Consider the following 14,484-nt stretch of genomic DNA (forward strand, 5'->3'; position numbering starts at 1 on the left):
CCCTAGTTCACCCCCACTGCCCTTGGTGCTGGAGGTTTGGGAGCAGCAGCAGCATCTGTCAATAGCAGCACCACCCCAAGCGCTGTCTATGGCTGACACACTGACACACACACACACACACACGCACACACACGCACACACACACACGCACACACGCACACGCACACACGCATGCACGCACGTATGCTCACACAGTTTTTTTTTAGATTATTTTTATTTTTTGGTTTGCATTACAGATTCACATTAAAATAATGATCGATTCTGTATAAAAAAAATATTATTTATGTTTGCTTATGTGAAATTGCTTTATTGTTCTTTATTCCAAAGTTAAAAAAGTATACATGTTTTTTTTCCATAACTGAAAGTATATTTTTAGTATATAAAGTGTGTGAGTACAGGCTGTATTTACCCATTTGTACTTTTTTGTGAGTACTCTGGAAGTGTATCTTCTTTTTTTGTAGTAATTCAAAGTATAGCTGTAGTATACTAGTCGTTAATATGACTATTATACTATAGAGTGAAGTGTAAGGACACAGGTGAAAAGTAAAAATGTGTTATTTTGGTCGTCAGACGTTACCAAAAATACAGTAAAAATATATTCAATATATTTGAGCACATCCCAAATACAACTTCTAACACACTAAGTAAAACATAAGTTGTTTCAATTTTAGTGTATTAAGTATATTACCAAACATATTTCCAAACTTTAGTATATTAATTATAACGTATTTCAAAGTATACTAAATATGCTAAGTATATTTTCAGATTACACATTGAGATCAAGCTGTTTCTATTGTCATGAGACTGGTTCTAAAAAAAAAAAAAAAAAAAAATATATATATATATATATATATATATATATATATAGATAGTGATTTTTGCTCAGACCTGGGTCTCTGGTGCCAGGAGAATGGATGGAATTGACGGTTTACCGAAACCAACCAGAAGGGGGCCACAGTGAAACGTATTATGTATATTATGTATGTATATTATTATGTATAAATATACCATGACACTTTCTCAACCCTGGTTTGGTTTTTCAACAATTCATAATAATCAGTATGGAAACTTGACGGAAATAAAGGGAGACTTAAACTTAGACATGAAATATAATGTGGGCTGCATATTTCAGTGTGAACATTTTATATGACGTATAATTTTACAAGTGATTACAGTATATCACCTTTACTTGCCCATAGGGTTACCGTGTTAGTAAATGAGTAAAAAAATGAATAATCTGCACATGCTGTTTAGATCCATGCTCATTGTCCTTGCACATCTGGCATCGACCTGACACCAGGCACAGTTCACATGTGCTGAATGAATCAGTTCATCCATTGATTTCCAGGCCTCCCTCTCAGCTGGAGAATATCTGGAACACATGGAGAGCGAACACAAGGCTTTTGGCTGTGTGAGCAACGTTCTGATATGAATTCATCAACAATGCTCTCCAGATAATGTCAGAACTTCTCACCGCATATTATTTTTACGTGGGTTGCAATGACATTTCACTGCATATATGTATGAACGTATGGTATATGTATGTGACAAATAAACCTCTTGAATCTTGAATCGTGAATCATACTAAGGGTTTTACTTTCTGACTCAATACTTTAAAATGACCGACTTTACAGACTCGACAAGAGAGGGCAGCATAAATCAACATGGAATATTTTACAATACTGATAAGGACCTATTCTATAGAAACTGGTCCACAATTGTTCTACCACACAATTTAAAAAAATGTATATCCATAAATGTTTATCTTGTAATGTAAAAAAAACATTTTCTGCTCATGGTTTAATAGGCAGAGGAAATATTATACAGTGTGTGTGTGTGTGTGTGTGTGTGTGTGTGTGTGTGTGTGTGTGTGTGTGTGTATTTTATATATATATATATATATATATATATATATATATATATATATAAATATACTGAAAATGTATTTTGGGAGTGTGCTTGATATTTTTTAATAACAAATTTTTTTTTGATTATCCCAAAAACGTTTCTTCAACCCTTCAATGAATTGTCCATTCACATCAAAATGTGCGATGAAAAGCACTTAGAATATAATGCAATACTCTGTTTCCCTGCATTATAAAGTCCGGTATAGGGGTATAAACAGTTTTTTAGTTTTTTTTTTAATTTCACAACTGCTTTGCAAGAACTCTATATCGCGAAGCACATCTACAACCTCCCACACAATTTTGTTTCTTTATCGTCTCTCTTCAAAGGTCATCTGAGCAGATAAGAGACGCAGCGAGGCTAAATTAGAGTACCGCTGCACAGGAGAAAGTTCACTCCACTGATGTGACCGCCCAGAGCACCATCACCCAGCATGCACGTTTCGTAGCACTGGTGTGTTTTTCAATAGATTGCATACTCGTGTAAAATGAAATAAGTTCTTTAAAAGCTATTAGAATGAAGTAATTTGTTTGTGTATTTTAGGATGCTGTAATGCAAAAACATTTCCACTGAATTAGAAACAACTTTAGCTGATATGGTGACATTCTGAATACCGTCCTATAGATGACTATGGTGGCAATTTAAAATTGAACTCTGATTTTAGACTTTGGCCAGTATAGATGGATTTAGGCTGATAAAACAATTGATTTATATTTTTTTACAATGGTGAGTAGTGAAGGATTGAAGACTTTTTTATAAGGTCACACCACTCCACATATGGACCTAAAAATTATATATGGAGTCATCCGCTATGGATTTTCTTTTTTAAATTTAGCCTAAAATCCAAAAGTGTAAAAATCTTGAATCTAAAATCTTACTTGGCAATACAGATCACAGGAAATGTGATATTGATGGTTTCACACGCTTTTGTGAGCTCTGTGTGTCTGTACGCCCACATGCATCTTGCAGTGGTAAAGGCGTTCCTCAAAATAAGAGCGTGTTGGCTTCTGTACAAGTAACTTGTCTCTAGGATCAACTGATGTAGTAGAACAAAATACACTTTTGTAATAATTATTTTGGGTTATTATACTTCAATTGTGATTAAATACTAAATATACAGCATTTTTTTAAATGTATTAATTTATGTATTTATTTATTTAATTGTTATTATTTTATTATTTTATTTTTTATTTCGTTTTATTTATTTATTTATTTATTTTTTAGTTTTTTTATTATATAATATACAACATTTTTGAATAACATCTGTTATCACAATTGTTTATTCAATAACACAAAAGATTATGCGAACTATATTTAGAATTTGATTATATTGACGTTTTGATCATTAAAAACAGTGTTCTGCTCCATCCATTGCTCTCCATTGATGAAACGATGATTCCTAGTTTCATTAATTTTGCTTATAGTTCATTAAAAATAACCATGTGTTTAACTGGTGTGGTAATAGCCAGTAATGATACACCTAACACTGTTTATAACTTGGCTTACCGGTATTGAAAAGAGCTTTCGGTAAATAATAAAAGAAAAACATATTGCACCAGGAAAAAAAATAAAACCTGGATGCTTCCTCAGGTGATGACTAATTTAAAACATGAATGGGTCTGTGTGCTGCTTACCCAATAAAGAGCGGCCACAGAGCTCTAATTGGGAGGCCTGATCAGACTGAGACGAGGAGGCTGGAACGTGTGGAAGATTTCCCCTCTATCTCCCCTCCTCCGCCAGCGGGTTTGCCCTCCAGGTTTCCCTGGTCAGACATTCCGAGTCGGTCAGGGAGACGGAAATAAACCAAGGTCTCTCCTTCTCACAACCCCGTGTGTAGGAGGAGAGGAGAGAATAACAACAGGGTTACCCCTCGTTCACAGAGACACAGGTCACATCCATTGCTTATAGGATTAGGATTAGGGATTACACCTTTCAGTGAAATATGGATGCAAAAAAGTGTATACTCCTCTCTTATGAGAGATAGATGGATGGATAGATAGATAGATAGATAGATAATATGATAATATGTAATGATAATAATAATAAGGCTAATAGGATAACATTTAAAAAAGAAATGGCAATACACGATAAACCTCAAATTAACAAGAGGATGGAATTTTTTTTTTAATAAAATAAAATATTGCAACATACAATAAATGACTGTTGATAAACAATAAATATAAACCTAAACGGTAACGAAAACTGTAAAAATTGCCTTAAAAATATAAATGAACAAAATGTGTTACTTGGGTTAAATATGTTAGTGGGTAGTAAAACAATACTTCAGCATCTTTAAAAGTGACAATAATCTGCGATTTGGATTTACTTACAACATGACACACCAGGACTCCCCCGACTGACAGCAACATAAAGTGTCATGTACTGGTGGGGTAAAACCCCAAATAAATGCACCTGGGACCTCCCTAGTAGTCAGAATGCAAATCTACATAAGAAATCCTGTTCAATCATAGTTAAATATATAAGGGGGGCTTTCAGAAGGGTGGGAAATGTCATACAGATTTACCACCTCAATGAATCATTATAGACTCATGTAACCATCTTAAATAACCATTCACACCACGCTTTCTACAATATGGGGGTCAGGTAAGGAGCCCCCCGCTGAAAGACTCGATTTCGATCGCTTGAAAGATCTTTGCGCCGGCTCCCCTTGCAGTGTGGGTGTCAAACGTCGAAAAATGACTACAAGAATCCGAAACGTTGAGAAACGAAATGGATTTTCCTTCCAGCCTCGTCTGCTTCCCAGTTGGCTAATTAGAAATGAGCCTCCAGGGGGAAAACTACGGCGGGATCAAAAAGGTAAATCGTGCACCAGCAACACTCTCCAGTCTGGGCTTGGAGCGGCTCCACGCGAGGTTACAGTTTAAAGGTAAGAGCGAAGGTCACGCACAATCTGCTGTCATCCGCTGGTGCCTATGGTGAGAAAGAAAGGCAGGCCCTCGTAAAAAGTAGTGGCAGCGACATCGGCTCCTGGAAGAACCGAAATGTCATTGTTCTTTTTGTTTCACGCCGACCCCCTGCGGCTTGGAAACGACGTGGAAACGACTCGTAGTTTCACGTTTTGTGCACCGTCTCCACGCCGCATGGGCCAAAGTGTTCCCCGTTTGAATGCCGTACTGGCTCGGTTGGTGTAACATCACTGACAGACGAAAAATAACGGCAAAGGTGGTAGGACAATACACATTTTCTGTGGGCCAAACTCAAACGCACATTATGCCGAGGTCCCAGTGGCACCAAACCTATCAGAGGCAACAAGCATTTCAGCCAATGTGTTTGATAAAACTTGGATTTTCTTCAGAGCAAATAAGAGCCGCAGGACTCTGTATTAAGATTTTAGGCGCAACACCTTTAACTTACGGTGCAATAATATAATAAAAATGATGATGATGATGATGGCGATGATGATGATGATGATGACGACGACGATGATAATAATAATATTAATAATAATAATCTTTCATGAACAACATTCCACGTAAGTGCTTTACATTAAGAGAATGCAATATAATAATAATAATAATAATAATAATCTTTCATGAACAACATTCCACGTAAGTGCTTTACATTAAGAGAATGCAATATAATAATAATAATAATAATAATAATAATAATAATAATGATAATGATAATAATAAATAAATAATTTATTATTGTTATTGTTATTGTTATTGTTATTGTTATTATTATTATTATAAATAAAAAGGCAAACAAGTGACGTGCAAAAAATAGAACGAATATGTTATAATAATGTATATAATAACATTGTATAGTTGCTGCATTACTTATATTCCCCAATATCCATTTCCCCAAAAATTCAGAAAGTATTACATTATTACATTATTACATTTCACTGCATATATGTATGGAAGTATGTATATGTATGTGACAAATAAAAAATCTTGAATCTTGAACCTTGAAAAGTAAAAATAAAGCTGCAGCAAGTCGGTGGGTTTGCGCGCGCGCGCGCGTGTATACGTAGGCCCCGCGTGCCCGTGCCGTCCGCCGAGTTTGTTGACGTCACGGCTGGAACTGCCCTGTCACGCGCTCCGAGTAAAAAGTTGGGACGCGAGCGCCGTGTCGCGAGAGCAGGCGCCCGTTCCGGAGCTTCCGCGACCTTCCCGACCCCCGTGCCCGGCCAGCAGAGCCTTCCGCCCCGGGAGGCGGCAGAACCTTCCGCCCCGGGAGGCGGCAGAACCTTCCGCACCGGGAGGCGTCAGAGCCTCCGTGCCGGGGAAGCGGAACCTCCACACCGGCCGGCGGGACCCTCCGCACCGGGGACGCGGAACCCTCCGCACCGGGGACGCGGAACCCTCCGCACCGGGGTCAGCAGAACCGTCAGTGCCGGACCAGCGGACACTTTCTCCAAACTTCTGGCGACGGAAAAGCGACGCGAAGCGAAGCGAATATTGTGTTTGGGGGGCGGGGGCCGGGGGCCGGGGAGGAGGGGAGTGTTTTTTGTGTTTTTTTTTGTGTTTTTTTGTTGTTGTTTTTTTTTCCTCCGCGTCTATCTTAACACGTTTAAACGTTCGCACGCGCCCCGCGTGTATGCCCGGGGCACGTTCCGACGCCGGGGCTTCCAGTCGGTAGATGCGGTGGCGGCTCTGAGAAGGAGCCCGTTGCCCCCGGCCGTCGACGTTCGAGTGGCGGGTGAAGCCAAGCTGTCAGAGCCGATGACGACTGCGAAGTGCGGCGGGAATGAGGAGCTGGACTTCAGGCTGATCTTCGGGGAGGAGCAGCAGCAGTCGGTGGGACCCGCAGGTCAGTGTGCCTCGCTCCGTTCAGCCGCGTTCCGTTTTGTGTGTTTTTTTTGTTGTTGTTTTTTTTGTTTTTGTTTGTTTGTTTATCGCTTGCTTAACCTCTTTGCTGTTGTTGTGTTTTTCAATGACTTTCGCATCCGCGCCGGGTGTTGGTTGCATTCAACACTGTTCTCTTGGGTCACATGCACGGCTGCAAGCGCTGTGCACTGCCATGGCCCAGGGCCAACTCAGGAGGTTGTGCACAACCAAGTAGGAAGGTTTGTTTTTAATGAAACAATCCGAATCGGAAAAGACGTGTACATACAAGAAAGGCAAAAAATATATATATATCGGCAACATCTATAATAGAAAAAGATCACCAGTCAAAATATGTACGTATGTGTGCAGCAGAGTACCGTTTTAACAGGGATAATAATTATAATAATAATAATAATGTACCATATGCAACGTGTTGTGCAAGGGCTGCAATGTGCAGTCATGCAGATAAATACCACAAATTTATCGAATAATATCCAGATTTATTGATGATACATTGCAGATGAATACAAATATACAGTCGGCATACAGTATCTAGGCTGCATTCTCTCAAACTACTGTACATTTTAAACTTAACTATCAACAAGGAAACTTTTGGAACTTTATTGTAACTTGTGTTTTTCGCCCCCGTCCTGTGTTTGAATATAAAAAATGTACAGTCACTTGACAGAGAGTGAATGAACAAATTGTGATTCGTTGATATGACAGTGGGCGGGACAACAGGGAAAACTCCCTCTTTTTTTTTTTATTGTAGTTTAGGCAGGTTTGAAGTGTTATTTATTCATTATTCTTTTGTTGATTGCTAATTGATCTTATTCCAAGGACCAATCAAACCATTGATGTGCGGGGCCACATTTGGGTCCCCGGGCCACCAGTTGAACAGGCCTGGCGTACACGGTTTATACTGTGCGGCGCTGACAGTGAACTGGATTGCATTTTGCTGTTGTAGCGCTACTGTCATCCAGCAGACTGCACCCAAGCAACTGCTGGTTGTCTTCTGAGTAAACAGGAACCGAGCCAACGGGTGTTTGGAGAAAGGCGGCCATCATTATTAAATGTATGATATTAACTAACATTGGTTTCACACCAAAAGCAGCCAGTTCTGCCGGGGACCAGAACCATCATTATCCTGGTATGCTGGCTTATAAACACTGGGGCTATCATTAAGGTGCAGTGGGATGTAGAGTTAAAACACGTCAAACTCTTCTGCAGTTTTGTGACACTTTCTGCAGCGTCTGAGCACACATTTCTGTACATTTTGTGTAAACACAAAAGTGGGCTAATGTAAGTTTGGGTTATTGTGTGTTTTGACACACTGAAATATATAAATATTAAAGGTATTATGGTATTTAAGGTAACGTATTGATGTATATAGACGACTTCTGTAAAATGCATTTTAGCTATGGACTTGGAACCAGTGCCATACCAGCCATAAAAGGACTTCTCTAAAATATGGTTTGGGGCTAATGTTCCCCAAAGTGATGTCGTAACCTAGAAACAAATAATAATAATAATAACAATAATAACAATAATAATAATAATAATAACAATAATAATAATTTATATTATTGTTATTATTATTATTATTATTATTATTATTATTATTATTATTATTATAGTAATATTTATGGGAAAACACTGAAGTCAACATCATCAATCACTTTAAGTGTCGGTGCACATGCAGGTACCAACACAAAGTTAAGGACAAAGCAATTTAACTATGGGGGGAACAGAGTTAAGTTGAGGGAGCTAATTACACAACAGACTAAAAAAAAAGAGATTTAAATCGATTATGGGAGACCTAGTTGTGTTGTGAGCAATCACATTTGCAAGCTGTGTAATTTGGGGCGTTCGTGTTGAGTGACGTACAGTAACAGAATTGGAGTTATTATTTGATATAGTGTTGCAGACAGTAGTCTGTAGTAGTCTATTTAAGGTGCAAAGTATTTTCCTAACTCCATGCTTGGAACTGTATAGACTGGGGCTGCCCCTGAAAGTCCACGAGTCCACTCAACTGTCGGAGACCCGGCAGTCACCTGAGATTCTTCAAGTAGAGCAGTGTTTTATTTTTGTTGTTTTTTTTTTTTTTTGTCGTCCGGATCCGAAGAGTTGTTTTTTTACATATTTTGGAGGGGGCGTGCGACCCATTTTAGCACTTTTTATTTCTATTTTTGTCTCGGTCCACGATCGATTAACTACTGAGCTCGTTCTCTGGTATTAGGTTGGAAGGCGAAGACACGGCTCTCGGTTTAAAGCGTGTTAAAAACAGGAAGCGATGATGCGTTCAGGAGAACTCGGAAAACTGTCATTCGTTTCGGAAGAGATGCTGCCTTCGCGGGAACTCGGAAAACAACTCGTCTAATTTTCGTATTGAGCAGCCAAATTCGATTTGAATAACAAAATTCTGAGTCAGGTACAGCCTGGGTATAGGGCTTAAACGCCCTACTTAACTGACCAGTAGATTCAACTTGCATTATATTATTTTTGAGAAAATTTCTCTGTCTCCCTGCTTTTATGGGTCGGAAAGAATACACTGGAAGTACCAGAGTTTCTGTGATATAATTCAGATTTTAGGTGACAAAGATAATGGAATTAATTTGTTTGCATAGGAATAAATGTGCCACTGTGCAAGTAGTTTTCATCTGGCCTCGAGTGTATGAATTGGTCCAAAAGGGAGCGCCTGTCTACATTAATAACTGGAGTGTAATAAATGATCCTACAGCCAGAATCACAGAAGTCTGCACTCTGAAGTTAAGCTGATCTCATTCTCGGCAAGCCTAAGCTCAAGTCAGGACTTGCAATGACTTAGAAAAAAAGGCTGCGGTGCATGTCTGGCAGGCCCCCAAAGCTTATTGTTCTATGTGGCATGACCTGAGTGCAATAAGACTCATTTCAGAAGGCACTGTGGTATTTTACTTCTCTTCTCTTCATTGTTGTGAAAGAACTTCTCAATTTCTTTGGGCATAATCAGTTTTGTATTTATACTGTATGCTAGTTAAGCTAGCACAACTCCGCTCTTTCTACCCGAGGCAAAGATGTCAAATAAGTACAGTTTTACAATAAACAATACGCTTATTTTAGCGTGCGGTACTTTATGAAACTGCTAGTGAGATTGTCAACAGGTTAATGTGAAAGGTTGATCTAAGTGTCTCGAATACGCTTTGAGCATATGTTCCTTGTTCCTGAGTTAATGTGGTTAAAATGCAAAAGATAAAAGTGGATGTCAGCTAATAAATATAGTGTATAGGGTCTCCCCTCGCTCGCCCACTCTCACTTTGAATGCATTTGCTTTCTCTGTTTTTTCAAGATTTGATTTTCTTATGGTATGTTGTTCCGCCTGGACTCTCTTGCATTTTTGTCTTTGTTTCTTCCCTCCTCTCTCTCTCTCTCTCTCTCTCTGTCTCCCTCTCTCTTTCTTTCTTTCTCTCTCTCTCTCTCTCTTTCTCTCTCTTTCCATCCGTGTGCTTGGAGGAGGCGGAGGTCATTGTTTTGACTGGGGTTGTATATCCCCAAAAGATATGCCGTTACTTAAAACTAACACAAAAAATAGAAACAAGGGCCGATGTTTATTCATGACATGATGAACTGTCAATACAAGTCAATATATTTCGATTTGATTAAATAAAATGACTTTCAGATAATGAAGCATTTATATGCTTTGGGTCAGATCTGACCGTCCTCGGTCACTCGAGGATTAAAGTGAAACATTCCACTGTTTCATTCACTGACGGCCTCAATGAAGGATTTTCGACCTGTTAATGTACGATATCAATCACGTTTTATTATTTAGGAGTCCTTTTGCTGGTCTTTGTTTAGTCTGATGTTTTTTCTTTTTTTTTTATTCAGCCATTGAGTCGATAGTTTTTCAGGCCTAAAATTCACTCGCATTACTGGGCAGTTGAGTGGACCTTGGCAGTCAAAGGAAGCAATCTATCGACGGTAATGTCTATCCAAATTTGTTAAGCCAACACAAATACAATGCAAAAAATAATGCTCCGAGATATTGGAATATAGTGTTGATTCTTTTTTGAGATGTCTGACCTAATTCAAAGGGGACTGAAGACAAACACCAGGGACTGGATTCGCCTGCTTGATGATCTCAATGACTTTCCTGCGCTTGTTTCCTCTTAAATCGCTGAAACTTGTGTCTACTATCGTGCTCACGTGGAATTTAGTATTTCATTCATTCTATTTATGCCCTGCACGTAATCTATGTCTATCATTAGCCCGACAGCATTTCCTCTGTATTGCCCTAATTCAGCCTCAAATAAAGATTTTTCTGATGAAAGATCCTTCTGATAGTTAAGGGACGCGCTCCATTAAAAATTTCCAAAGCAGAAACGAGCTTTATGTAAAAAAAAAAAAAAGTTAGGGGGCCAATTCCAATTCTTGGCGGCCAGATTGTCTGTGCAATTATCAGTTAGGTTTTTGTTTGTTGTTTGTCTTCCCAGCCCGCCTATTTTCATGGGGAAATTATTTCAAAATTAGAAAATAATGCAGTCACACTTGCACTACAGACATTTTGGATCAATCCGCCACTTCAGGTCAGTTACGGGAAAGTGGCCAAGAGTGGAGTGGCGATAAGAGCGGTACATTTAGGCAAGGTAGTTCAGGGTTACATGGCGTGCAAGCAGTGAGCCCATTGGATAGTGGCGGTGATATGAAGGTGGTGGGTGGATGTGCCCCTCCATGGGTGGCCGATGTTGGGATCCATAGACGAGGTGTCTGACTCTTAGCCCGGACGAGCCATGTGGGCTTCAGATGGTCGGGTGGAATGAAAGAAGACGGGAGCTGGGAGCTTCCTCCCCGCTGTGAGGGATAACAGGAACAGCATTTTTTCCTCAGCTCTTCGACCGGTTCCCCGGGTTTATTTTAACTTGCTTTCTGATTTATTTTCTTCTGGTCCACAGTCATCCGACGTTCACGTGTGAGTTTCTTTGGTTTGTTGCTTATTCTCGCTTCAGCGCGGAGCGTCGCGAAACCAAATAGCGGTTCCGCCGAGGCTCGTTTCTCATCTCGGTCTGCGCTTTCTCAGGATGTGTTAAGAGACCGACATTAGCCTCAGAGTGACTGATCCAGGCTAATAAAATCTCCAGATGCCAGCAGTTGCCATCACTCAGTGTGGTCTAGTCGCAAGTCGGGTTTGTTTTGTCTGCTGCGGCGACTTTTTCTGTCATCTTTGGGAATTATATTCTCAGCGTTTGATCCCGTTACCGTCAAGTCAACGGAAGTTCGTGAAATCGGCACAGGGGGCCGAAAGAAGGTTCATTTTTTTGTCCCCACTCCACTTGTTTGTGACCGCCCCGCGTCTCCGGACGACGGCCCTCACTCCTCACAGTGCTTGTCGTGGGAAAGACTGAAATTACATCGCTCTCATGGTGGACTATTTTGAGCACCCGGAGAGAGGCGGCAGAGGGCAGACGGCAGGTTCCAGAGTCTTGTCGTGCTTCGAGCAGGAGTGCCTCCGTTGTCCAAGCACGTCTTAAACCGTTCACTTTTTACTGTGCGAGCAGCTTTGCTGTTTTGACGGGCAGAGGAGTGGAAGAATGCTGTGCGCCACATCGCCAGGTAAGTCCGTTGGCTGCGCCACACGTTGGCCAGGTGTGTTTGGTGTTTGGTGTATATTTGCGTCTAGACCGTGCTGAACAGTGGGAGTTATTAAGAAAACAAACAGCTGTCATTTGGCTCTGTCAGAAACATTACCAACGTCGCCATTGCCGAAATGAAAGGGAACAGTGACTTAGCTTGGCCCCCCCCTGGACCAAGGTTTGATTTCTTCCAACTGACATAATTTGCGAGATTCAAAGCTTGCATTCTTAAATAAAGAGTGCGCGTTTCAGCTTCATCCACAGTGTTTGACATTTTGGATTTGAAATTTTTATTTATTTTATTTTTTTATGGAGTTAAGGTCAACGAGCTCTGAAGCTGCAGATGACAGAACAGGTCTATTCAGATCTAATAGAAAGAGAAAAGGCACAGGGTCAGCCACGGCAACCCTTGCGTGAGGTCCTCATTTGGGAGTATCTCACCATGTGGGTGCCCCCCTCACCCCGGTGAACTGAAAGGGGCCTGCACCCAGTGCGATGAGAGAGACGTTTGTTTCCCGGGGCGAGGCACGAGCAGCAATGTGTGGCATCTGTCTAGTTTAAATTTAGTGTAACCGAAGCTACCGCTGGCTGTGCTGTATCAACATGCCAGGGGCAGCATTACAGCAGGGAGAAAGCTGTTGAACTCTTGCATTTAGTTAGTTTTTTTTTTTTTTTTTTCCTTTCTCCCGCTGTTCTCTTTTACTCAGAAACGGACCATGCTTCACTGAGCTTAGGATGGTTTTTTTGATCCTGATTTATTTCTGGCTACCCTTCAAAGCCAGGTTTTAGTCAGACTAATACTTGCTATTACCACCTATACTCTGTGCATACGTGACCCACTTTCATTATGTTCCATATGATTGGAATGAAGACTTGATGATAATGATAATAAATCAAAACATAACAACAATGAGCAAACCCCACCGGCCTTGATGGGAAAAAATTTGCCGGAATGGCGACAGGGGTTGCCGAGGATGCGTGTTTTGGACAGGGCTGCACATTTCCTATCAGAGTATAAGTAGTAGCCTCAGCCTTACTGTATAATAGCTCCAAAAGGTTAAAGAGAAAGAGTTTTTGAGTTATTTGTGTTGCATTGTGAAAATCTTGTTGGGCAAAGCCATTCTATTCCGATTGTCAATGGTTTGTCAGTGAAATCGCCACTTGGAGATCTCATTGGTCTTATTTCAATCTAGCATTATTTTTGCTGTTTCCTCTTTATAATTTTTATTTTTTTGAGACGCACAAAAAACAGCTTCAAAACCTAAAGATCCACTCAGGCTCACAGCAAGCTGCTCCCCTCTGAGTCAGAATGACCCACTTATATGTACATACTCGATCCGCCCTACCAAAACTTGAGTAAACCATTTCCACTGGTGAGTTGGGATTGGCCAAGCAGAAGGACAACACAAAACACACAAAAGTCATTCATGAAATACAAGTAAATAATACATCTGTGACAGTAGGATGAGTACAAATATGCCATTGCCATATTACCATTCTGTTTGTTGGCAATGCAACAGATAGACTTCTCATTATGGAAATAGACAAAACCTGAAATATTATTGAAATTTGTATAATTGTAAAGTAAATATTTTTTTATTTTGAATGGAGGGAAACTGGGTCAGGTGAAAAGGTACAATAGCCCCATTTGTCATATTCTTTCATTGCTTTCTAGTTGTACTGTAGTTCCTTCCCTTGGATAATTTCCTGCCTTTTTATTAGATTGCTGATAGAAATGGGATTGTAAGGAAGGACCTCAGCAGAGCAATGCCAATCTACATACAGTAATAACGCTGCACTAAATCCCAACCAACACCGCCTCCCCATCGTCTCCACCCAGGTTGCACAAGCTACTTGGAGGACTGCTGGTGGTGCTGCTTCTGCACTAAATAGCCTGCAACAAGTTTTTTAGCGGATATGGGCTAATGTCACCATAGGGAAGTGGAGTGAGGCACAGACTGTCCGTTTTCAAATGTGTTTTTGCCTGTCTCAAAATGTAGTGTTTCTAACGTATTTGCTTAGGTTTTGCTATAGGCTATGGATGTACTTTTGAAAATACAAATGTACGACACTGCTTGTTCTTGAGCTCTATTTTTGTATTTACTGAAGACATTAACGAGAATGTTATTAACATACAGCACATTTTTTGTAATTCATTTTCGGATTATAACTGGAATAGT

At 40.1% G+C, this 14,484-nt stretch overlaps 1 protein-coding gene across 1 annotated transcript in view; it reads left to right on the forward strand.

The window, feature by feature from the left end:
* Positions 1-6,556: 6,556 nt before the first annotated feature.
* Positions 6,557-14,484, forward strand: part of nfatc3a (nuclear factor of activated T cells 3a) — a gene marked incomplete at its 3' end in the record, with an annotated part of 77,381 nt that continues 69,453 nt past the window's right edge. Inside the window, exon 1 of the mRNA XM_079997625.1 lies at positions 6,557-6,681. Coding sequence (XP_079853751.1) covers positions 6,594-6,681 — 88 coding nt within the window. The 5' untranslated portion in view covers positions 6,557-6,593. The remainder of the gene's footprint in view (positions 6,682-14,484) is intronic.

This window comes from Zeus faber (assembly GCF_960531495.2).
Source record: "Zeus faber genome assembly, chromosome: 3".
Classification (NCBI taxonomy): Eukaryota; Metazoa; Chordata; class Actinopteri; order Zeiformes; family Zeidae; genus Zeus; species Zeus faber.